Source organism: Monodelphis domestica, chromosome 4, assembly GCF_027887165.1.
Source record: "Monodelphis domestica isolate mMonDom1 chromosome 4, mMonDom1.pri, whole genome shotgun sequence".
In the NCBI taxonomy this organism is placed as follows: Eukaryota; Metazoa; Chordata; class Mammalia; order Didelphimorphia; family Didelphidae; genus Monodelphis; species Monodelphis domestica.
The window spans coordinates 31,202,295-31,229,574 of record NC_077230.1 but is presented as its reverse complement, the minus strand read 5'-3'; the positions used below and the strand labels follow the sequence as shown (position 1 = coordinate 31,229,574).

The 27,280-nt window shown below is 33.4% G+C and overlaps 1 protein-coding gene across 10 annotated transcripts in view; it reads right to left on the bottom strand.

The window, feature by feature from the left end:
- Nucleotides 1-27,280, bottom strand: part of DMD (dystrophin) — a 2,399,796-nt gene that overhangs the window by 1,596,553 nt on the left and 775,963 nt on the right. For all 10 annotated transcript variants that reach the window (XM_007493357.3, XM_056797113.1, XM_056797116.1 and 7 more), the window contains 2 exons: nt 8,084-8,185; nt 7,862-7,969 (listed from right to left, as the gene is read on the bottom strand). In XM_007493357.3, coding sequence (XP_007493419.2) covers nt 7,862-7,969; nt 8,084-8,185 — 210 coding nt within the window. The remainder of the gene's footprint in view (nt 1-7,861; nt 7,970-8,083; nt 8,186-27,280) is intronic.

The following is a 27,280-nucleotide window of genomic DNA, read 5'->3' as shown; positions in this document are numbered from 1 at the left end:
GTGTCAACATGGTAAAATAGCAAAGATGGATATCCTTTTATTAGTGGAGATACACTGGGGCAGTGAGGAAGTTCAGTGGATTGCGAGCCAGACATGGACACGGAAGTTTGTGGATTCCAATATGGCCTCAGACATGTCCTACCTCTGTGATTATTGGCAAGTCAATAAATTCCTATCGCTTACCATTATCACCCATTTGCCTTCCAACCAATAGAGTATCTATTCTAAAATATTATTTATTTTAAGGGTTTACAAAAAAGAGGGATTCCTTACCATTTTCCTTGGGATCTTTCCATTTTATTTGAAGTCTATACTTCCTTTGTGTATTCTGTCCCCCAGATTTTTTTGTGAGGCATTCATTTTCTTTTTGTATCCTCAGTACTTAGCATTATTCTTTGTACATAATAAGCATTTAATAAATGTTTTTTATTTATTAATTTGTTCTCTCAGAACAGAATGCATAGCATTTTCTGACTCTCTTATGTACTTATATATTATTTTGCATTACAATTAACTTCTATATATTCATATCCACATAATAACAGATTTGGAAGGGGTCCTTGAAGGCCATCTTGTGCAATCCACTTATATAATTCCATTTACAAAATTCCAAAGGAGTACAACATCTTTTCTTGAAAACTTCCAGTCAGTGGATACCTTGTGAAGCATTCCTCTTATGGGATGTATATTCCACAATATCCTGGCCTGGATGTAGATTTGAATGGTAAAAAAAAAATTCTGGGTAAAGAAATCTAATATTTGAAAGTTCCCTTGGAGCACTGAAAGGATAAGTGGTTTTCTAAGAATCATTTAGTCAGTATGTGCCAGAGATAACTGTTGATATCCTAGGTCTTTCTCATTCTTGGGTTAGCTAAGAAAGACTTGTAACTCTTCTGATCCCGATATGTTAGAATTAACATACATTGTCTCACACCCTGCACAAGATTCTGGTTATTCTCTTGGATCATAGTCTTTCCCTCTTTACAGTTTCTTTTTCAAGGTACTCTACAGTAAAAATAGTGTTAGACTGGGAGGTAGAAAACGTGGTCTCAAATCACACTTTGACCCTAAGATATATGACCATAGGCAAATCATTGAAGATCTCTTCCATTTTTTATCAATAAAATGAAGATTATAATAGAGTGTATTTATGAGAGATAAATGAAAAATATAGGAAAAGAACTCTGCAAACTTTAAAATGCTATTTATGCCAATTGTTACCAAAATCATAATTGTTATTATTAGACTATAGATAAGTATGGTGACTGAGATCTGATAACCCAAAGGTTAGATGAATCAGCAGCAGGAAGTGGTAGTTATACATGTTAAAGCAATCTTATGGTGCATCAATAGAATTTCACTATTGAATTTCAGAGGAGAATGAGATATTAATTCTAATGTACTATATCCTGTCCTAACCAATTTATAATATCTTCAGTTTTGGGACCAGGACAGTCTACACTCTAGGCTAGATGTCAAAATAATGCTAAGAGCTGATATATCTATACTATCATTAGATTTACAAAAAGCTTTTACTTGATTTATTTTTCATATATCTGAATAACTGGATGACCCTATACTATTTTATGTGAAAATAAAAAAAAATTAGGGATATTTAACCAATAGAATATAAGTTGTAGTGGAAATGTTATTTCTGTTTCCAAAATGTTGAGATGGTATCATGTAGAAAAGCTTGTTCTCCTTGATTCAATAGGTTGGAACCAGTGGAAGGAAGTTACTTGGTTACAGATTTCAACTCAATAAAATTTGAAATCTTCTGTTAATTTCAGCTTTGCCATAAAACATATGAAAAAATACATTCTAAAATTCTAGAGGTATTTTACATAACCTTTAATGTTCTCTCCAACTCCAAGAGACTTACAATAATCCTTAATTAGTAACCATAATCCTTATTTCCAGATTATTCTACTAGTGGGCAAGAACAAGTAAAATTCTGGTTTTTTGAGTAGCTTACATTAGGGATAGACTCTACTTAAGCTGACACCCTCTTAGTTTAGGCTCAGTGATGGAAGGAAAGAGAGCATTTGTAGGCTATTCAATCATTAGTAAAATGGGGCTTATTAAGCCATAGTATAGAAAGAATATTTAACAAGAATACAACAGCACTTGCAGCCTCACTCATCTCCAGGTGGAATAGCATCTGGTAAGCAGGGTAGGTGGGCTGACTCAGGCAGTCTTGTAACATCTGCTGTATCTGGAGGGAAAGGTCTAGCTAACGTGCATGAGAAAGGAGTTGGGATATTCTTACAATCACAGTTGGCATGGATCAGAGAAAAACATTCTTGGGTATCTGGGTCCTGAACTATAAAGGAGGAAACATGGCACACAGGTGAGAAAACTAGCAGGTCTGAAATTTAAAGTGTAAAAATATGATACATAAGCTGGTGTAGTAGAAAAGATAAAAGAACACAGTTGGGTTCTTGGGGATCATTTCGTAAGATAAACCTCTATAACAAGAACTTCTCTTGCTAGAAGGAGGAAGATTTAATGTTATATCTACACTACCCCATTAATCACAATTGGAAATTTTCCTTCTTTCTACTCCTTTAGTCTATGCATTATATTGTGAAAAGAGAATTGTTGTTCATCTATATTCTACATCTTTTCAAATTGTATGTGCATATACATTTTATTGCATTCATTTTAGCTTTGCATAATTATCTAAAATTAATACTCAATCCATTTGTTAATTTGATCAGCCTAGTGCCAAAGAAAGACTGAATTTGGAGTCTAGAATGTATTCTAGAATCCAATCCTGATTGTGTCTCATTACTTATTTGGCCTTGGGCAATTTAACCTCTTTTCATTTCAGTTTTATCATTTGTAAGATGAGAGGTTGGAAAAACTGATCTAAAAGTTCTCCAAGATCTATTGTTCCCTGGTCTTGGGAAATTGGATCACCTCTCATTACTTCAAATCACTAAATTGCTTATTCATGAAAACAAATTACTTGCACTGAAGTAAATGAGCAATTTGTAAAGAAAAACTATCATCTATGTTAAGGAGAAGACAAATAAATTAGGTCAGTTGCTAATTTGTGTAATACTGTAATAATCACAAAACAGTGTTAGAAATGAACCTAAATTTGTTATGAAACCTGATTTTATCATTGAGACAGTAGGTATCATAGAGTATGCAACATTGGACATCAAATTAAGAAGATTTGAATTCACATCCATCTTCACACATTTCCTAGCTGTGTAAATCTGTTTGCCTCAGTTTCCTCAATTGTAAAGGTGGGATACCTATCTCCCAGGTTGGTTGTGTGGATTATATGAGATGATATTTTTAAAATGCTTACCACTGTTGGCATATAGTGGTTGCTATGTAAATATTAGCTAATAATAATAATAATAATAATAATAATAACTCAGCCTCAAAGATTTACTGTATGACCCTAGGCAAGTCACTTAGCTTCTCACTGCCTTAATTTCCTCCTATATAAATGAATACATGTGATAGATAATATGTAATAATAGCACTTGTCTCCCTAAATTGACATGAGGATAAGTGAAATAAGAATTATAAAATACTTTATAAACACTATAGTGATATATAAGTACTAATTATTATTATTATTATTGTGGATATTTGCTTAATGGTGGGGTAGAAAGTCATCACAGCATCATGGATTTAAATCCCTTAAGGACTTAAGAGGTCACAGATTCCAATCCCCTCATTTCACAAATAAGGAAACTGAGGCAACAAGTTTTTGCATAGGGTCAATCACCTGGCTAGTATCTAAGGCAAGAATTGAACCCAGTTCTTACTGACTCCTGATCATTCCATTGATTCTTTTACATTTGACACATGATTATGATCATTCTAAGTTCTCAAATGACTATTTTTCATGATCTGAATATGGAAAAATATGCTGATTTTTCTAAATGAGATTCAATTTATCTGCTCAACTATTTCCTAAAACACTTTAAAGGCTTTGATGATACAGTTAAAAAAAAGTAGAGGACTTGAATCTAAAGAGGGTTTCAGAAATTATACTCTCTCTAAATTCAAAATGGGGGTGTGTAAAAGTTCATTTAATAATATAAATATTAAAGATAAGGAATACCTAAAAGTAATGTACTTTAGAATTTTTCATAGTTCTGATCCTAACTTTCCAAATATGTTTTAGTTGCTTTGGACAAGTTGCTAAAAGTAAGTTCTGATTTCCTCATTCTTCTGGATATCTTGATAATCATCTCTCTTTAGACCCTAATGGAGAAAGCCCTGGACCTAAGGCCATGAGTGTTGGGAGTAACAACATTCTCAAGGTCACCAGAACTACCTGTAGCTGCCATTAAGCAGAGAAATGATGGCCAAGAAGGGGCTAAAAATCTTTCATTATCTCTAGCAATAAGTAGGTGTTGATCTATTGCAACTAACTGGAAGATAAAAGTAGAAGCTCTTGGTTGGAAGCAATTCTAAGATTCTAAGCCCTCTTTTTGGGGAGGCAACTCTGGTGAACAACGGACCAGTCATCACCAACAATTGCCTATTGACTCCTATTCACCGGACAGGCAAGCCAACGTAGCTGCTGCACCTTGAAAGAGAGACCCGAAGCAGTATGAGCCAGGCAGGTCATCATCATCATCTTGACCACTATATCCTTAAAGTCCTTGATGGAGACAGCCCGGAATCTGAACCTAAGAGCTGTAGGAATAGCAATACTTCCAGTCCAATGTCAAGAGGTTCAACATCAGGAACGGATTTAATTTTTTTACTGGAAATGTCATAAAAGAAGAGGCATTTACATCTGCTTTCTCTTCGAACCCTAAGGATCATGGAGCCATTCCAGCTGAGTGGAGCTGACACTTTCCATATATTTTTTCCGCTTCTATTAGAATATGAGGTCCTTAGGAGCAGGGACTATTTCACTCATCTCTGCACATGGTAAGTACTAAAGTAAGTACTTAAATGATTTATTCATTAGTAGTAATGAGGCACTTGTGCTATGAAAAACTACATTCACAATTTGGTATCACAAATTGGTAATGACTTAGAACATAACAAAAATCACTAGAAATCAAATCCCTCATTGTTATAGAATTTCTACATATTATAAACTAAATTTTTAAAAAGAAAAATAAGTTAATTTACATAATTAACAAGTTAAGGAATGATCTAAAACTCTGATAGTTACTTGCTTAATATAGCCACATTATGTTTTCATCTGAAATATATAACATGCCATTCACATAAGATTTCTAGATAAAAAAAGTTAAAAGTGTACTTGATTTCTGAAGTCTGTGATCTGATGTATATGTATATATTAGTGTATGATTAAGTAATGATGGTGAGGAGGATGGATGATGCTAAGAAATTCCTAATTTTTGTAGTATATTGTCTTTATTTGAAAGATTGTAGAAATTCTCAGAGGAAGAAAAGATTTAAAACTTTAAATGAAAAGAATGGCAAATAGTATGACTAAATTATTGTCTTCCTAAATTTGAGCTTAGAAAATCATCCCTTCTTCTCTGCCCACCCAAATCATGCTTTAATATCTAGATCAAATTTCACTTATTTGATGTAGCTTTCCTCAGGTATCCTGGACTCATCTATTTTATGGATTCTAATTGCAAGTCATCTTCTCATTGCTTCATACTTTTTTTTTTGTTCTCTAATTGATTTATTGTTATCTTCTGAACTATACCAAAAGTTCCTGGGGAACAAGTACTGGATTTTCTACTTTAATATGCCCTTGATTATCTAAACATTGGCATAAAGTTGGATATGATCAGATTAAGGGTTACTTTGTGAACTTTTCTTATTTTCTCAAGAGTATACATAGCACAATGTTGGGCACAGAGGTGACACACAAAAAAAAATACTTGTTTATGAAGTACAAGTGAGATTTCACTGTAAATAAGTATACATAACTATTGTTTTGGGGAAAGGAATGGACCTGGGATTTCTTTTTTTATACATAAAAAAACAAAAACAAAAATTCTCAAGAAAACTCCCTCTACCGAAGCAGATTGGAACTGGCTCTCTCAAGTTTTAGTTTTAGTATTCCAGAAGGCAGTGAGAGGTTGAATTGTTTGCCAACTGTACAGCATATATCTCAAACGTTACAGGTATACACTGGGTCCCCCCCCACCCCCCAACCCCGGTAGTGATTACTTTTCCTTAAAAATCAACAAAGATGTCCCAGGGTCTTGATTGTTCCTAGTGCCTTATGAAGCTGTTTGCAACCATCTATCTTGCCAAGGGAATAAGTGTTCCACCCACATGGAGTCTAGGATCCTCCAACTCGGTGGACAGAGAAATGATTCCATATAGGAATGCTTGCAGGGAAGTTAAGTATTTGTGAATGCCTCATTTCTTCCCAAATTAAAGCTCAACTAACAGGTTTTTGACCTCCCTCTTACACCAGTAATATAATTTAGCCCAAAATTTTCTGCCATTTTATGAGGTTCCTCACATTTAGGATTCACAATTTCCATACTTGTCCTTTTAAATCCTTAATTTCCTTCAAAGCACAACTTCTCCAATGTGAAACATTTCTTCATTTCCCTAATTGATCATACTTTCTCCCACTTGAAATTACTTTAGATTATTATATATTTTCATTATTTACTTATATACATGTACTCCAGATTTTATACACAAATATATACAATGTGTGTTTACATATATGTACATACATAATACTTATGTGTGTTATATGTTCCACATGTATATATTAACATATGTGTATATATAAATACATATTCCTATTACTGTGGACTATGAAAGAACTGCAAGGTGGCACATTACATAGAACTCTGGGACTAGAATCAAGAGCTTTGTGACCCTGGATAAGTCATTTAACTTAATTTGCCTCAGTTCCCTCACATGTAAAATGAACTGCAGAAGGAAATGGCAAAGCACTCTAGTATCTTTGACTAGAAAACTCCAAATGTAGTCACAAAAAGTCAGATATGACTGAAATAAATGAAAAAAAAATGTATGTTATAGAGGTATCCCTTCCCCATTGTGGGGGATGGGGGGAATCCACATAAAATTTTTTGGCCTTCTCTTCATACCAGAGAAGTCGTAGCATTTTCTTGTTCTTTTATGGGATATTTATAGTACTTTATCTCCATTTATGTGTTATTAAACGTTTTAGGATATCTCTACATTTTTAGCCTTTATGCATCATTTGCTTGTTTTTTAATTTTTTTCACAAACTTTAAGGTATGTTAACTTTAAAAATGTAATTGTAGATATTTATGGTATTAAAATACTATCCATAAACTTTTTGTATTTCTGAGTTTCTAAACCTTTTTTCTGGGTTGTCTTTGGTTTCTCCAAAACTCCCCCAAAATTCTTTTTAAATTTCTTATACTGACTGAGATGAATTTGAAACAATTATGGGGAAACTTGAGACATGGGAGGGATACCTGTACTATATGTTTGTACATGTATGCTGTATGTACATATAGCATTCATTCACAGGAATGTGTAAGTTATTTAAGATCAAGGATCATTTTGGTCTCTGTATTCTTAACTTCTTTTCTTAATAAATGTTGGTTAACTAGGAGGCAGGAGGGAAGAGGGGTAGGAAAGCTCATGAATCATGTAACCAGGTCAAAATTCTAAATAAATTAATTAAATAAAAAAATAAATGTTGGTTAAATTGAATTAAATTGAAAAAAAAACTTGAAGATTTCACTGTACTTGCTTCCTCCATAATATATAAAAGAAGTGACATTGAATATTAAAAAAGAAAACTTTTATCAAACAAAACAATGTGAAAATTTGGAACTGAGGACATCTTATTTAAGATGAGAGAAAGGGGAGAAATAACTATTAAAAATGGAATTTTTAAAATAAAAGATTAAAAATCAGAGATACATACAGCCAGCTTCCGAAGACTAGATAGCATTTCATTCTGGTCCTTAAAGCCGGTGGTATGAATATTGTTTACTGCAGCTTCTTTTTCAGATAGCCACGCATCAAACAGGCACTGAGAGAAATAAAAAATAAAATACAAATATTTGGTAAGAATATTTACAAACCAACCAGTGAAGTGCAAAATGTACTTGCTCATTTCAACATATACTTTCCTACTATGACTCACCTGTTCTTTGGTAAATCTTTGCCATTTGAGAAGGATATCTTGTAGAAGAACCCAACGATCTTCTGTCCATCTACATATGTTGGCCCATCGGTCTCCCAAAACCTGGGGAGAAAGGAATGCAGCAGTCCTTAGTAAAGAATCACTGAGAACAGAGGACACTTTGAAATGACCATGAATGACTGCTTCAGTCTTTATAGTTTGAGTCTCCTACTTGTGCTAGGAACTGTAAAGGACAGACACATTGTTTTTGGTTTATGATTTAATCAGTACTGACTTTGAATTATATTTGAACTAGCTCACTCACCCTTTTACCTCACACGGGAAACCATAAAGTTGCTTGATACTACAGTGAAATGGTAACTATTATCATTTGAAATGCCATCCTCAATAAATAATAATAAGTAATGTAATAAATGCAGAAATAAGAAAGATGTTTCATTACCATCATTCCGAGTGTCTTAAAACAAAACAAAGAATAAAAGGCTGGCTTCAAAACGTGGTACCCTCCCCCCAAAAAAAGAGGCAACGCTCTTTGAAATACCAGGGAAGGGTTTTTGATCCAAACTGTGAAAAGATTCTTAATTTTTCAAATTATACCTTGTGCTGATAGATATTGTCACACAACTTAGTAGAAAAAAGTATAGACACAGATTTCAATCCTAGAATATTCCAGTGAATAGCAACAGATTTCTCCAAAGCAATACTTCATGCATTTATCACCTTTCCAGGTACTTATGCATAGAGATAAGCATTAGATTTTGTGAGATTCCTTTAGGAAAAGAAGACAAATCTTGTGTATTTTCTTCTCAAACTATGCCCTCTTATACACTCTTCATATTATAAGCTTTTTAAAAAAATCTAGCAGATAGAGAATATAAATGGCTTGACAGCTCTTACCTGCCAAGTACACACCTTAGTAAAAGACAAATGAACAGTTCGGTGAGTTGTTACAACATTAATAATGGATTTTGGAGCCCTACATTCTAATTTCTCCACAATCTATGTAAACAAAGAATTATTTGCCCTTATAAATAAATATTCTAGAGCAACAAGGATACATTGTATTTTTAAAATATCTAATGCACAGAATAAAATTTATCCTGTATATGGGCACCAGAGACAAGAAAATGAATGTCTGTGACTTGTATTTATGCTGATATAAGATGTTCCACATATTATATTTCATGAGAATTCTGAACTTAATAATTGATGGTGCATAGTGCACAAGCCAATCTATATAGTAAGATAGATTGTCTTGTAATAACAAAAATAGAGCAAATAAGGTTTATATTTTGAAAGGAACAAAGAAGCAGAACCAACAGAGTTTTTCAAATAAAATGTACCTTCTCTGGTGCCCTTAAAGAGGGTACTGAGTGCATGTGTTAGTAGAGTGCTATAAACTTTTTACTGCTGTATTAGAAATGACCATATTACTCATCCGTAGCTCACTTACAAGTGAATTTTCAGGTTTTTTTCCCAGAAGTGTCAATAAAATATTTTATGGCATTCAGCACCATCACATATATTTTAATGTCACTTATTTTCTTAGACTTTTATAGGCTCCTTCTACTCACTAGTCTTTGAAATATGCTACTTACTAGAGAAACCATGACATTGAAATGGATGAAGCTAAGTAATAACAACAAACACTTTATCTTAAAACCACAGATTTAACAACTTTAAGTACACAGATTGTTGTTTTTCTGAACTATATGAGCATTTTCCTGGTTAACTTCATTGCTGATGCCTGTTACAAGTACTCCCATTTATTAAAGACCACTGGGTGTAGTTGCACTAAATGAGGCATTAATAGACTAGTTGGTTACAGGGTTTAAACTTTAGAAGTATCAATTAGCATCATATATATATAGATATAGATAGATAGTATAGATTCCTATATCACTACACAGACTCTAACTTATTTTACCATAAAAAATTATTTTGTAACAAAAGGTAAGAGTGTGGGGATGCTCACTAGCACTAGAAACAAAACCAAATAAACACCAAAATATAGAGAAACAATCAATATCTTACATTTTTATTTATTTATTTATTTTGTTTTTTCCAGGTAATATGTTAAAATAATTTCTTAATATTAATTTTCTGATATTTTGCAATCCATATGTTTTCTCTTCCTCCTACCTCTCCCCCTCCTAAAAAAGAAGGTAATATGAGATAGGTGGTACATATATTATCACATAATACCCATTTCCATATCATCATGTTGTGAAAGAAGATGTATTGCTTACATTCAGACAAAAATTCATGAAGGAAATAAAGTACAGAATGGCATGTTTCACTTTGCATTTGGACTCTGTCTATTCATTCCAAGGTAAATGGATATCCTTTATTTTTCATGAGTCTCCTGGAGTCGTCATGGATCCTTGCCTTGTGTATCATAGTTGACATTCATAGTTGATTGTCATTCATTATTGTTGTTACTGTATACAATGCTCTCCTTGTGCTACTGACTTCACTTTCCATCACTTCAAATAAGTCTTTTCTGTTGTTGGGTTTTTTTTTTGTGTGTGTGATCGTCTTGTTTGTCATATCATATGGCACATTAGTATTTCATTAAATGCATATACTATAACTTGTCTAGCCATTCCCCCGATGGATGGATTTCCCTTCAGTTCCTAATTCTTTGCCACCAGAAAAAAATGTGCTAATTTTTTTTTTGTATAGGTAGGCTCATTCCCAATATCTTTCATCTAATTGGAATATAGAGCTAGTAGTGGTATTTCTGGGTGAAAGGGTATGGACAATTTTATGGTCCTTTGGGCATCACTCTCCAGAATGGTTATATCAGTTCCCAGCTCCACTAACAGTGTATTAGTTTTCTGATTTTTCCACATCTCCAAAATTTATCATTTACATTTCTTTCATGTCATACTATCTGATGGGTTTGACCTGGTAGCTCAGAGTTGTTCAAATTTGCATTTCTCTAATCCATAAAGATTTGGAGCATCTTTTAAATACAATTAAATATAACTTTACTTTTGTTATCTGAGAATTACTATTCTTAGCCTTTGATCATTTGCCAACTAAGAACTGCTTTGTGTTCCTATAGATTTGACTTGGATCTCTATATATTTAAGAAATGAAGCCTTTATCAGAAAGACTAGGCAATTTCTTATTTATTTATTATTATTTAACAAAATAATCTTTATGAAAATAAGGCATGTTAAGATTAAAGAAAAGTAGACGTTACTTTTCTACAATAAAGTATACATAGTCCCTTACTTCCTAAAACTTCTAAGGTTCAAAATTGATAACATTTTGAAAGAAAAAAATATATGTACATACAGTTCACCAGACTGTGATCATTGATGAAATATTCTTGAAAGAAAGATAATCGATGCAGAATAAGATATATATTTTTGAGTAAGAATAATACGGGAATTTCATTTGTTTGATTAGATGTTTTTGTCCAAAGGATTCTTTGTCTCCTTAAACTGGGAACTAGTGGGATATTTAAGAAAAAAATAATTTTTCATTTAAAAACAAAGAACTCCAAATTAAATGTTATCTTATGAAACTAGTCAAGATTTAAAAAATGAAAAATTTAACAAATGAATACATAGGAAAATCTTATTATCCAGATATTGCAGGTGGGAAAGTTGTTAGAATTTAAATGATCTTGGCCCAAGTTTATTTTCATTGTATTTATACTTTCTGTAAGTAAAGAATTATCAAGCAAATTAATAGTATAAATAAAGTTGATAGGAGAATGTTTTAATAAATGAATTAAGCATTTCAAAACAAAATCTGGTTTTAAAGTAATGTTTTTGCTAAGCATACTAATTAAACTCAAAACTTTGTTAACAATTACTGTGTGTGTGTGTTTTGTAAGAAGATATTGAAAATGACCCAAAGGGGGAAGAACAATCCAATCCATTGGGGCAGAGAATATATTTGCACCTTATAGGGGAGTAGAAGAGTAACAAATGGACTGGTGGGGAGGGAAGTAGTACAAAGGAGGGAGAGGGTGGGGGTAGTTTTAGAAAGACTACAAGGCAAATAAGGGGGAGAATAAGAAGGGAGGGGGTAGAAAGGGATGTAAAATAAGGGTGGGAACTAGGGGGATTGATTAAAACAAACATTTGTGTAGAAGGAAATAGTGAAAGAAGAAAAGTCAGGACCAGGAGTAGAAATCAAAATGCTGGGAAATACACAGCTAGTAATCATAACTCTGAATGTGAATGGAATGAACTCACCCATAAAACACAAGCGAAAAGAAGATTGGATTAGTATCCAAAACCCTACCAAATGCTGTCTACAAGAAATACACATGAGGAAGGTAGATATACATAGGGTGAGTGTAAGAGGATGGAGCCAAATCTATTGGGCATCAACTGATAAAAAGAAGGCAGGAGTCATAATCATGATATCTGACAAAGCCAAAGTAAAAATAAATATAGCTAAAAGAGATAGGGAAGGTAATTACATTCTGATAAAAGGCAGTATAGACAATGAGGAAATAGTAGTACTCAGCATGTATACACCAAATGGCATAGCATCCAAATATCTAAAGGAGAAACTAATGAAGTTCAAGGATGAAAAAGATAGAAAAACTATACTAGTGGGAGACCTGAACCTCCCTCTATCTGAACTAGATAAATCAAACCAAAAAAACAAATAAGAAAGAGGTAAGAGAAGTGAATGAAATTTTAGAAAAATTAGAGTTAGTAGATGTGTGGAGAAAAATAAATAGGGACAAAAAGGAATACACCTTTTCAGCAGCACATGGTACATTCACAAAAATTGACCATGTATTAGGGCATAAAAACATTGAAAACAAGTACAAAAGAGAAGAAACAATGAATGCAAACTTCTTACCAATGAAAATAATAATTAGTAAGGGTACATGGAAAGGCAAATAAAAAATTAGTTGGAAATTAAACAATATGATTCTCCAAAACCAGATAGTTAAAGAACAAATCATAGAAACAATTTATAACTTCATTGAAGAAAATGACAATGATGAAACATCCTTTCAAAATCTATGGGATGCAGTCAAAGCAGTACTCAGGGGGAAATTTATATCCTTGAGTTCATATATTAGCAAATTAGGGAGATCAGAGGTTAATGAATTGGGCATGCAAATTAAAAAACTAGAAAGTGAACAAATTAAAAACCCTCACATGAAGACTAAATTAGAGATCCTAAAAATCAAAGGAGAAATCAATAAAGTTGAAAGTCAAAGAACTAATGATTTAATAAATAAGACTAGAAGCTGGTACTTTGAAAAAACAAATAAAATAGACAAAGTACTCATCAGTCAAATTAAAAAATGGAAAGAAAAAAACCAAATTGACTGTATCCAAGATGAAAAGGGAGACCTCACATCTAATGAAGAGGAAATTAAGGCAAACATTAAAAACTATTATGCCCAATTATATGGCAACAAATATGGTGATATGGATGAATACTTACAAAAATATAAATTGCCTAGACTAACAGAGGAAGAAAAAGATTACCTAAACAACCCCATATCAGAAAAAGAAATTGAACAAGCCATCAAAGAACACCCTAAGAAAAAATCCCCAGGTCCAGATGGATTCACAAATGAATTCTATCAAACATCCAAAGAACAACTAATCCCAATATTATACAAACCATTTGACAGAATAAGCCAAGAAGGAGGTCTACCAAATTTTATTTATGACACAAATATTGTAATGATACCAAAGCCAGGCAGGTCAAAAACAGAGGAAAAAAACTATAGACCAATCTCCTTAATGAATATAGATGCAAAAATCTAAGTAGGATACTAGTAAAAAGACTCCAACAAGTCATCACAAGGGTTATTCACTACGACCAGGTAGGATTCATACCAGGAATGCAAGGATGGTTCAATATTAGGAAAACTATCCACATAATTGACCATATTAACAAGAAAACTGATAAAAATCCCATGTTTATCTCAATAGATGCAGAAAAAGCTTTTGATAAAATACAACACCCATTCCTATTGAAAACACTAGAATGTATAGGAATAGAAGGGCCTTTCCTAAAAATAAAAAACAGTATATATCTAAAATCATTAGCAAACATCATCTGCAATGGGGATAAACTAAAAGCCTTCCCAATAAGAGCAGGAGTGAAACAAGGATGCCCATTATCACCTCTATTATTTAACATTGTACTAAAAACACTAGCAGTAGCAATTAGAGAAGAAAAAGAAATTGAAGCCATTTAAATTGGCATTGAGTGTCGTTTTCTTCATTTAGAATATAAGCCCCTTGAGGGCAAAAGTCATCTTGCTTTTTGTGCATATTATATTCCCAATGCTTAGTATAGTGCTGGTACAAATTAAGCACTTAATAAATACTCACTCACTTCATTCCATCTGCCCATCTCTCTATATATTGACAGATCTATAACAGCCATTGGAAAGGAGATTGATTTGTTGACCACAAAAACCTTTAGGATGTGTAGTTCCTCCCAGTTTGGAAATAAAGGAATCTAATCTAATATTTACGCTTCATCCAAAAGATTGATGAATGTTAATGAACTAAGATGTTGGAGTACTTCTCAGTTAAAAAACTTAGAGGTTTTATATAAATAAGAAAGAAGACATAGAGATCATACTCCAGCATCCAATGGCAGCCATATTAACACTGTCTTCATTAAGACAAGAAGAGATGATTTCTAACTGGACAGAGATATGTGACTATTTTTAGCATGAACATAACCCTAGGGAGCTCAGAGAAACAAATAAGCTGAAATAAAAAGGAATCTTGTATTATTTCTATTTTATTATTTTTTATTAAAAATACATTTGCCTACTGAATATTGTTTTTTAAATATCTATAGTTGACACTATCTTTGGTTTCCTGATTTCCCTTTATTAATGTCATAGAGCACTGGCATTTACATAGAAAAATGACCTTTTCTAGCACAAGGCTGTGAGTTCAATAATCGTGTTTTCCTACTGATGGGATAAGCATGAGCTATTTCATAATCATACTTCTGGGTGCATAATATCCACAAATTCAGGTTCTAAAAATAAAATTTCCCAATAAATATGAGTCCAAGTTTCCATTCTCAAAGTCATAATAGAGCAGATTGTTCAAACTGATAGCTAAGATTCCTTCCAGCTTTGGCATCTTTCTCTCAAATTTAAAACATGGTAACATTTTCATAAGATTTTTTTTAATCTTCGTAATTTATTTTAAATCGGTCCTGAATCTAATCATCAAGTCCTCTCAAAACTTCAGTGAATCATATAGTTGAATTCCATGATTCCAGGAAAACATAACATGTATTTTGGACAATTTCTGTCCAAAATCTTAAAGATTTCTAAGAAACAAGATCTTCCAGACTCATCAGTAATACATCCAATTGTTTAATTTCCTTTATAATAAAAGCTTTGCATGATGTTCAACTCAAAACTTTCCTATTCATTTTAACTTAACTAAAAGAGAAATAAAATTAAAGATTTAACCAGTTAATAAAACATATTTTACATAATCCTTCTATAAATAACCACAGAGAAGTTATCAGATTCAGTTATCTTGCCTAAGAGAAAAAAGAACTTACAAATGTGAGAACACTTTTTTAAAAGCTTTATTATTTACAAAGTACTTTTCTAATAACTGTGAAACAAGATAGTGCATAATGTTCTCAAAATACATATTTACATCAAAGCAAAGCAAAGCAAAAACCCCAGGTTCATAGAGGTTGTGACTGTTTTACAGTCATTTAACTAATGAGTAGTAAATGAGTGAGAATTTGAGTCCAGTTTTTATGCCACAGATTCTATACCGATTGACAGCTTACTATTCAGAAAATGCAAAAACCAAAATAGAACAGCTGGATTCATAAGACATTACTATAAGATGCTGTGACACTGGCCTCCTACAGTCCTTTCCATGTGCATATTTATTATATTATTCATTATGCATGATATATTAGCACTAATAAGAGGCAGAAAGAATTCAGCCAGGCAAATGCAGGCTTTTCAAATCACTCGAAGGTCTCTCAATTCTTGAAGAGAGGCCCAAATTGTGTGACAGCTGTCAGGATTTGGACCCAGATAGACTAAAAGGAAGTACAACCAGTTTTTGAAATGACACTCCTGCTAGGATTAATTCTAAGCCTTCAGAGGAAGAAGGTACATGCACCTTGTATGTTTCCTACTTCCCTCTTAAAATGAAACCGACAAGTCCCCAGTGCTCTGAGAAACAAGGTAAAGTAAATAAAGCCATGCAAATCTGTTACACAGAAGCACAAAGCCAGTGAGTGATAACTTCCCTAGAAGAGACCAGGAAAAAAATGAATATTTATTCACTCTCACTTGTTTGCATCAGCTGGGAGGAACACAAAAGGTCAGTACCACTTGCTACAACACATTTCCATGAACAAAATCAAACCTACATTATCAGCAGTGCTCAGATCCTCAGTGGGGAGATATTTCTCATTAAGCTCATACCTTATGTTGCCAAGAAAATCCCTTGTCTGAGCTCCTTTGTGTGGGGGAATAGGGGTTTTCAAGCAAAAATGGGAAAAGGATAGACCCGGGGCAGTCTAAATGGAAGGCTCATTATCTTGAGAGTTTCCCAGTTTGGGTTCAATAAGAACTCTGGGAAAATCTCACCCAACATGAGATCTGCCAACCTTGGGGGAAGGTGGTCAAAATGTGAGTATCCAGACTGAAAAGAAAAGAAACTTCTTCGTTTACTAAGGAAGATGACTTGAGCTTAAAAAAGTATCATTTTTTAGGAGATAGGTTGGGTTTTTGTTGGTTTTAACCCTTACCTTCTGTCTCAGAATTCATAATAAGTATTGGGTCCAAGGCAGACGAGTAGTAAGGGCTAGGCAGGTGGGATTAAATGTCTTGTCCCACAGTTAGGAGGTATCTGAGGCCAAATTTGAATCCAGGACCTCCTAACTCCACTCCTGGCTCTCTATTCACTGAGCCAGCTACATGTGTCCAGAATTGAGTTTTTGTAGGTGCTTATTTGTTTTGTTTTTTGTTTGTTTGTTTAATGGTCACTTAGCAATCTCCCTATCCTTGACAAAAAGGAAACAAGGGAAGTGTGCAAGCATTGGGAGTCATAGAAATTACTAAAAACTAGGTTCCTTCCTATGGGAGAGTCATTTCTCTAAGATTCATTTTAACAGAATATCTTGTATTAAAACACAGGTTACAAAATGTCAAAAAATTATTATTGAAAATTGTATCCACATGTAATCTGGAAAAAATGGAAAAGAATGTCTTCTGTTGATACAAAATCTCTTAAGATTGTGGAGGCTTCCTTCTCCTTTGAGATAGAATCATTAGGACTCATCCTGTTGTTGAAAATAATGAGAGGAAATAAAATACAGCCCGAGGGTCCCTATTTGTATAACCTCATAGTTCAGTTTCTCTGAGTTTGCTTTTTCTGGAGTGTCTGAGCTTTCCCCAAACTCACTGTACTCAAGTTCATTAACCTCCACAAAAGCAACAGAGAGAACTTTGAAGAAGTTAGGAAAGCTCAAACAGGGAGACCCCAAGTTTTACTGCTGCCAAAGAATTGAATCAGAAGGTGACATTACATCTCTCAGGCATGCTCCCTGGCCTATGGAGTTTAAAACAGAAGAAAGAATGATTTTCTTTTTTCATCTCAAAGGAAAGACACCAGGGAAGAGGTGAATACATGCCAAAGGCAATGCTATAGACATTGCACACTGGGAGAGAAAGAAGTCAAATGCAAAGTGTATTGTTTTATTGAATTTTACAACATTGAAGCACATTTTGAAACAAAACATAGTGGTACCTTCGTATTTGTCATTAATTCATTCCAGAAGACAGGCTGAGTGCCAAAATGTTCTAACACCAAATGAATTTTTTCCATGCAGAATAATGTAAATTGAATTAATCTGTTTCAGACATCCAACAAACCGAGATTTTATAAAGCATTATATGCATTAATGAAGTTGTATTTTACTAAATAAGCATTAATAATATGTAGATATAGATATAGATATAATAATAATTATATTAAATAAAATTATTTAAACTTAAGTTTATCTGTACTGAGAGGATTTCACAGCCTAAGGGTATGATGGAGAGGAGAAAATAAATGGTCTGGTCATTTAATAAATCTATAATTCTGCTTGTTAAAGCTTTATCGGGGTGATATTCTTCAACAAAATTTTGTACTTCCATCCATTTTGCACTCGTTACTTTGATTAATGAAGTGGGGACATCCTCCTTTGCCTCCTCCTCATCTGAAGAAAACTCTGCCCCCCCACACACACACTAGCTGGTGCTGCTCCCTCTGAAGTTCCTGCAGCTCCTCATTACTGAGTTCTTCTTTATGCTCCTGAATTAACATGTTACCTTTCCTTTCAGATGGAGCAAGAATATGCTTCCTGAGATGGCAAGGCCAACAAGTTCTAGCAAGTCCATAGATTGACAAGCAAATATCCAATACCATGATTGTCCAATACAATTTTTTTAGTCAAAATGCATTGAATACCAAATTTAATGAGCACTGAAACCATCAAATATCAAGGTTTGATTGCATTTTTCATACATGGCAATGCCAGGAGAAGATTACTTAAATATTTCTCTTTTTTTTTTTAAATTAAGGATGCAATTGAACAGCTTACTCACTTCTTATTGATGGAAAAAACAAAGAAGTTGAGGTTCTCCCCACCCCCCTGGAAGAATAAGCCAAATAAGTTCTACAGCAGTAATCATGGAAAGTCAAATCATTTCAAGGGATTCTACACATTTCTCAGCTTCAGTGTTTAATTAAATTTTGTTATGAGTTTTTACTGAAAACAATGTTTTTTCTACCTAAGATATTTTAAAATGGTTTACTCTGTTATAATGACAAAGTATAGTCCCCTCGATAGGTGAGAATATTTCTTCTATTCCTTCTTTGTTAAAGCTGGAGAATATAGGTTTGGAGCACTGCATCTACCGTCAATTTATTTTTATTAGTTTTACTGAACTATACTTTTTACCTATCTCTTTCTGTCTTTTAATTTATTTGTTATGAAGCCTGCATTCCTTGATAAGCTAGAGAGGGAATATATATCTATAAATAAAAGTATACAAGAAAATTTTCAATTATTGAATCCTTTTTATTAATTTTTATTCTGGAGAAAAATCAGGGCCATTTCTCCAAATTAGGAGGCTAGAGAACTAGCTGACCTAATCCAATGGTATGTGGAAATTTACTAATGGCCTTAAAATTCCTCCAGTAAGAAGCCTGTGGAAAAAGCTCAATTGTCCCTGACTCCTCAATTGTCCTTTCTCCTTTAATCAAATCACTGTGAATCCCCTAAATGTAGTTTTACCTGTAACCTGACTTAGTTTACCAGTAAAATTGGTTTAATTAGGTTAAACATCCCTTATGGGATACATGAGATTATGACTCTAGTTGGCTTTGTTCAACCTTTATGACAATGAAGGAAGCAAGGGATTATGAATCTGTCTTTTCTCTGATTTTTATAGCCTAAGAGAGTTGTATTAGATTGTGATATGTATAAGAATTCCTTCTTTATCACTGACATAATTTTGTCCATAAAAGGCCTCCTTAGAATACTAATTTTTGTTCAGGTTTATTTATCTGAGATCTGAAATGGCACTAAATATTTTGTCAGAAATTTTCTATCACATGAATTAATATATTAATACATATTATTACCATGAAAAGTGATACAAGAGAAACTACTGAAAATTGCTTTAGAGAATATTTTGTAATTGAATCTGATAACATATAGCCCAAAGTAGAAAAAATAGAGGATCTTGTGTCAGAGACCAACTAGTCTTATGGGTCCTTTGGAAGCATTTTTATTCCAATTTTAGTTGTGTTTACTTGATTATAGAATATCATCTATCTCTGAAGCCAGGCAAACTACTTCTGAAACAAGATAAATTCAAGAGAAAAAGATTCTGGAAAGAAATCAAGTCTGTCATTAAGTGAAGTAATGGAATTAAGCAATCCTCTACTCTTTGATACATGACTTTTGGTTCTGTGTAGGAAAGATATTTATGAAATCAGTTCCTGTTCTTAGTGTGTTTTCAAACTGCCAAAAAGGAAGAATTTTCTGTTGGATTAGAGTAGTTCCTCAAATGCTAGCTTCACACTACAGAAATCCTCAGGTCCTCAGATCACGGGCAGGCTGACATGCCTCTGTCCAGAGAAGAAGATGTCCCTGCTCTAGGTGCAGGCTAGGACTAAATAACTACTGGGACAGACTATTTCATCAACTCAAAAGTGTCTAGAGGAAATATCCAAAGAGGAAGTTTGGGCATTGAAGACTTGCTTAGACATGGCAATGAATGAAAATCATGAGGACAAAGAGGAACACAGAATTAAAATGGGTTTAGGGGCTATAACTCTAGACATGAATTTGATCCCTCTCTGACTTCTTTAGCTTCGTGATCACCAAGGATTGTTTATCAGCTATATAGAAACTGATTAAGCCCATACTATCATTCTTGAAATAGGATTGTAGATCCAAAACTATTCTGGGTTGGAGAATGGAAAATGGACGTAAAGTCCAAAATATGTCATATGTTATTCACTCAGAAACATGGATGATATTGTTACCTTAATATTCTATTCTGTCCAAAGGAAATATTTGCTGATTGAAGGTTACTCTTTTGTCTTTTGTTAGCCCGGTGATTTTGAATAAAAAATCAAGACTGCAATAATGTTAATAATTTTTTTAGTTTTTAGAATGGGTTGGAAAATGAGCCAAAATAGGTAAATAACTCCAATTCAAAACTGAATCTCAAGTGTTTCACAGAAGGGAGACCAAATAGCTATATACATATTTTTAAGCTATAGATTCACAGAGTTTCAGGACAAATTATTCACAAGAATTATTTTTAAAAGATCATTATGACTGATTAGTTAGAAGAAATTTTACTTTGGTAATTATGCTAAAATGTTGTGAGCTTCTTAATTTTGAGAGACATATTTTTCTGTCTCCTGATTTAGTTGGTTTCATATATTATTAATTTTTATAAGTTTATAAAATGCTAATGAGTAAATCCAGGAAGACTATGTTGTTGTTGTCACTGCCATTATTTGTGAGCTATTATTTAATGTTACATGGCAGCATAATAAATTTCACTCTCTCCAGCTCCCGCCCAGCTAGTCAACTGGGATATGAGGAAACAAAGAATTGAAAACCTAAGGGGCTTACAAAAATGACTGCCTACCTTCTGATGTTGAGTGTGGAAGCAGGTGTTCTGTTGAGCCTGATGTTTTTATTGTTACCTGTTGTTCTGTCTTACAGAATCTAAACTCCTGGAGGCCTCTGCCTGATCTTAGTGCTTAATGCCTTGTGAAGCAATGAATTCATTTATGGTACCCTATAAATGTACAGAAGCATAATACTGCAATAGCAGTTAAATACAATCTGATTTTCTCCCAGTTACCGACTTGAAACACATGCTAGCTTTTGAAATTTCCTTAATGTAGCAGAGATATTAGAAAAGCTAGAAAGCTTGTATGGGGAGGTGAGACTCACCCAATAGGCTCCCTTTTATGGTTTCCAAGCCAAATTTATGAATCCCTATATATTAACTCTGAGGATGTTGAGTGGATGGTCACTTTCTGTTCCAGGTTTAGAAGTTAAGTGATAGGAAAATGAAATGTCACAAAATAAAATGTGTGGTTTTCCTGCAACTCTGGATTTACACATTTTAAAAAGATTTTTTGTACTATAAGATCCTTTTTGCCCAATAGTAGAATTCAGTTAACTTCCATTTTACCTCTCAAAACCAGTATATTAATGAATATAACTATAATCTTTTTATTCATATTAATGAAGGGAAACTGAGTGCTAAGAATACTTTTTTAGTCTTAGAGCTAGAATGCAATGTATTATTTTCATTTTCATTTGTGTCTGACTCTTTATATTCCCATGTGGAGTTTTCATGGCAAACATCTTGGAGTGGCTTGCCATTTCCTTCTCCAGCTCATTTTACAGATGAGGAAATTGAGACAAATAGGGCTATGTGACTTCCCCAGAGTCATATAACTATTAAGTGTCTGAGGCCATATTTGAAGTCAGAAAGATATGTCTTCCTGAGTCCAGACCAGGCACTCTAACCACTGTACCATTTAGCTGTTCAGGATATAATGCCAAAGACAAAGAATAAAGGAGAGGCATGATCTGATACTTCTTTGTAGTTTTCAAACTTAAAGCTCAAGAAAAGTAAACTAGATTGAAATGTAATTGGTAATGATTTAACAAGTTAAATAAAAATTCAACATGGTTAAAGTTAACATGGCTTTCTACTCAATATGTAGCCTCCAGAAATCCATCTGAGTTTGACACAACTACCTTAAAGTACATAAGCTGCTGCCTTTTTCTGCAATCAGAGAGACAGAGCTCAATATCTGGTCTTTCTCTAGAGAGCTTTCTGTATCCATTGTTAGTACTTGTCCACTCATAAAAAGAAGGAAGCTTAAAATCAAGGCAAGGAACAAGAACTTGTCTGAAGATTAATATTCAGATCCCTGTCATGAGGAATTGATAACTTCTTTCAGACCCTATTTCTCATATTCCTATAAAGAAAGTATATTATGCCTGCTCTATCTTCTGAGCCAGTCTGCATCCTAGCTCAGATTCTTATGGTTCTGGATCCTTAGAACCTTTCTAATCAACAAATCATAATTGTGAATGTGAATGGGATGAACTCACCTATAAAATGGAAGAGAACATCCAAATGGATTAAAAGCCCAAATCCCACAATATGTTTTCTACAGGAAACACATTTAATGGGGGAAAGGAATTTATTAATTAGGTAATGACTGAACAAATTGTGATATATGATTAAAATGGAATAATCTTGCATCATAAGAAATGACAAGATGATCATAAAAAATCCTGGAAAAATATATATGAAGTGATATAAAGTAACTATATATATAGCAGAACTAATAGACTATTGTGCCCAGTTAACAAGAATAAAGTACAATAATCTAATAACTACCCAAAACGCAAGGATCCTATGTCCCATCTATCTTAGTTTGGGTTACATTTGAAAGTTTAACTGTATTTTTCCAAAATTTTGCATTATTATTTACATTTAATGTCCTTGATACTAAATGAAATGTGCAACATTAGTTTTCTTTTATAAGCAATTGTGAGTTAATAATTTTATGACCATTGGACTATTAACTTACGGCCATGGGGCTATTAGGATTCTTGTCAGAGGAATTTAATGGTGGCATTATGGTAGAATTAATCCAAATACTGTCTTTTTTCCATTAAACCGGTACCCAAAATGGCGCATTAGTAATTACCATTTCAATAAAAGAAAGTGTGCCAAAAAGAAATAGTGAAAACCATATAGGGATAGGGGCTTCTGTTTATTATTTCCTATTTATTCAACATAAAGTTTATTTCTACATATTATTTGCTTATAGTCTTTCTTAATTAGACTGTGAAGTCCTGGAGATCATGAACTGTCTTTTGCCCATTTTTTTTCCCCCAGTGATTATCAGAGTGTCTGGTATATAGTAGATTCTATTAACTGAATAACTATATATATTAATATTACTTCTATCTGGAACTTCCAGGTGAAGCTCCTACTATCAATGCAGCATCTTAATTTCAATTGAAGTTGTAGAGTTGCTTTGCACTGAGAAGTTAAAACCTAGTATCATACAGTCAGAGTTTATCAGAGGCAGGATTTGAACTCAGGTTTTCCTTAGAGAGTGATCCTCTAGCCTTATCCCACACTGCATTTTGGATACACACTATAATGAAATACATTAGAATGATAATACATAATGAATGACTTACTATGTAAAACATGCTGCTAAAAAAAGTATACCCCTACTTTCCAGAATGTGTGGCTTGCCTCAAAAAATGGCAATTATATCAGACCATTTAAAACAGAATGTTTAAATTTACTTTACTATTCTTTTCTGTTATAGGTGGGGTTGCCCCTCCCTGTTAGTTCAAGTTCAAAAAATAAAAGTGCTCATAGTCATTCAATAGTTAACAGAAGGAGGTTTACTTTTCCATTAGCATAGAAAGGATATTGCATAACTTAGATTGGTTAGGTCCTCTGTTTGTTTGTTTGTTTGTTTGTTTTTATTCCTGCCATCCCTCCAAAAGTAATGTCTTTTTAATGGCAGGATGTGAGAACTCTCATGAAATCTGAAAAGTCTGAAGAACTCCAACTCCATGGTTTTTATTTGTTTGTTTTAATGTGCTTAGTAGATCAGGAAACCAAATCAATATGGCCAGAGACTATTGAAAAGTTGCTCCTTGGGTGAATCAAGTCCCCAATCAAGGATGCCTTTCAGGGGAAAACAAGCAAACAAACAAGCAAATTATACCTAATTCATGTTGTAGAAGGAGGTGAAAACCTGGTAGATAGTGATCCTATCCTCCTTTCAGTGGTCCTAATTTTTAAAAAAATTTAACATGTTTGAAGAAGAAAGAAGAAGAAAAAAAGATGCACTTTGATATTGTGATTTCAATCACATGGGCAACTTGTTGGTTACCATTAATCCTGACCCTGATACTTAGTGGTAAACCACATTCTAAAGGAGTGTTATACAGTAACTTCCACCACAGGAAATCCAGATGGTCTTTATTTTGCTTTCCCAAGCATTTCAGATAGTGAGTAGGATTGGAATAGTGTAAGAATTTGCTGCCAAATGAAAGACTGGTCAATGTGTTGAGACTGGCATGTAATCCATGTGAGAAAAAATAGTCACACACAAGTTAGCAGACCATGAATTTTGTCAGTTGGTTTCCCAGAAACTGTTAAAGAGTCTGTACATCAAAATCTGCAGTGCTCCCATTCACACTCCACACGTATGTGTGATTTGTTCCTGTGTAATTTCCTGGCACCATTTCTGTCACTTGCCTTGGTCAAAATATTTACAACAGTTTTAAAGACTACTGCTGGTTTTTTCCCACCTTTCATAAATTTGTCTATTAGGTAAGTAGAAGGCAAAGAACTGGGAAGAAACATGTGAACACTTCCCATTATTTTTCCCCAAAGTGAATAGCCTCTGTCTCCTGATACTGGGTTTCCCCTTACTCTCAATTTCTTTTTTTCTATCAGCACTGACCCAAAGTATTATACCAATTTTTAAAAATTCATGTGCACACATTGGGAATGAAATGTTTAAAGGAATAAGAGGATGTTTCAATTAAGTTAGAAAAAGTATGTATTTTTGTCATTTCTAAAGATATTTCTGATATTTCCCAATGAAATCAGAATAATGGTATTTTTCTTGTTTTTTCCTCTAACTACATATCCATTTAGCAAAAATGACATATAAAGCATTCTGATAATGATTCATCAAATATATTATCTTATACATTTGGCACCACTGTTTTATAATTCTAGATATAACATTTATATGGCACTTATAATATGCCAGGAACTGGGCTAAGGACTTCATAATATTTACCTCATTTATTCTTTACAACAAACCTGCAGGATGGTGGTATTAATATGCCCATTCTACAGAAGAGGAAACTTCCCTAGGAGGTAGGTTATAGAAAGAATTAGAGACCTTCAAGTTCAATCTTCTCAATTAATAGATAAGGAAATCAAAGCACAGAGCATTTAGTTTAAATAGCTACCAAGTGACTGAGGAAGGATTATTATTTATTTTTTGCTATAGCAAGTTCTTTTACATATTAGTTTTCTTCCACTCCATTAGACGTTTCCCTTTGCTTACTTCATTCTATCTTTGCTCTTTCCTGAAACTTATTAATATTCTTTAATAAGGCCAAAGTTAGCCATTCCATAAGTTCCTTCACTTCTTCAAAAAGGGGAAATGGTGGGCCTTTGGTATAAATATACTAGTGATTTCTCCAAATAGAAACAAACAAAAATAAATAAAAGGGCTTAGTTTATAATCTTCAGATTCCTACTTCAAGTACTTTATATTTTAGCAAGTTTAGTGAGTCAGCAGATTTTGTTGCTTTCCCCTACTTATTTCTATTCTGAATGCTTTTCCATACATTCCATTAATTTTACTTGTTTATTTTTTGACTTGCACTCTAAAAGAATGCCATCATGAGAATGAAACATCCATATTTGCTATATTCAACTGTAAGATTCAGGAAATGGCTATCAAATTCAGCTTTATATCATCACTGCGTCAGTGTGCCTGCTATAATTTTCTCTGACCTACCATATATTTTTTTTTATTTTTGTGTATAAATATGATAACACAGTGAATATGATTGGTTATACATGTGTAATTAATTATGATAAATATGTTTATCCAAGAGAAATTTTCATATCAGTTTTTTTTCAAAAAGATGTTTCATTCTTTTATTTCTGCTCACTCCCACACTTTAACAAAAAGACAAGTAATATAATATAGGTTGTATATATACTGGCATACAACATAGATTTCCCTGTTCATCATGTGAAACAAGACACATATTGCTTACACTAAAGAAAACTTCATAAAGGAAATAAAAAGAAGAATGGTGTGTTTTAATCTGCATTCTTGTCTGTCTCTTCTCTGGTAGTGGATAACCACCCTTTTTTGTCATGAGTCTTTGGGTTGTTTTATACCAGTCATGGCGAACCTTTTAGAAACTAACTGCCTACACTACAACCTTCATGCTGCATATGAGATCGGCCCCCTTACACCAGATGGGGGAGGAAGGAAACACTTTGATTGGGCTTCTAGGCTGAGGGGTGGGTCATGTGAGAAATGTCCTCAGGCATGTGTGGAGAGCAGGAGGGGAGCAGCCCCCTCTAGCAAATGTGCCATAGGTTCGCCAACATCGTTTGAGACCTTTGCCTTGTTAACAGTAGTTGTCATTCACAGTTGATCATCATACATTATTATTTTTATTGTGTGTAACATTCTCCTGCTTCTTCTCATGTTATATAATTCTTTCCAGGTTTTTTGTGATCATTTTGTTTGTTATTTCTTATGTAGGTTTCAGCTTACGCTGTGATACCTCTATATATAAATCTATATTTTCTTTTTTTTTTAAACCACATTTGCTATTTCTTCAATGTAGGGACCTCTTAATGAAGAATTTCTACAATGTACATAAGCATTTTCTCTGGTACTTATAAGTACAGAGTGTGTCCAGGTTGCTGAAAATTTAGATGACTGTTCTAAAGTCAAATCATTGGTATGTGTTAAAACCCAGTTCTTCCTGAATTCTCGGCCAGATTTTACTCTATTTCATGCTGCCTGTCATATACATCTAGATTCACATATCACATGT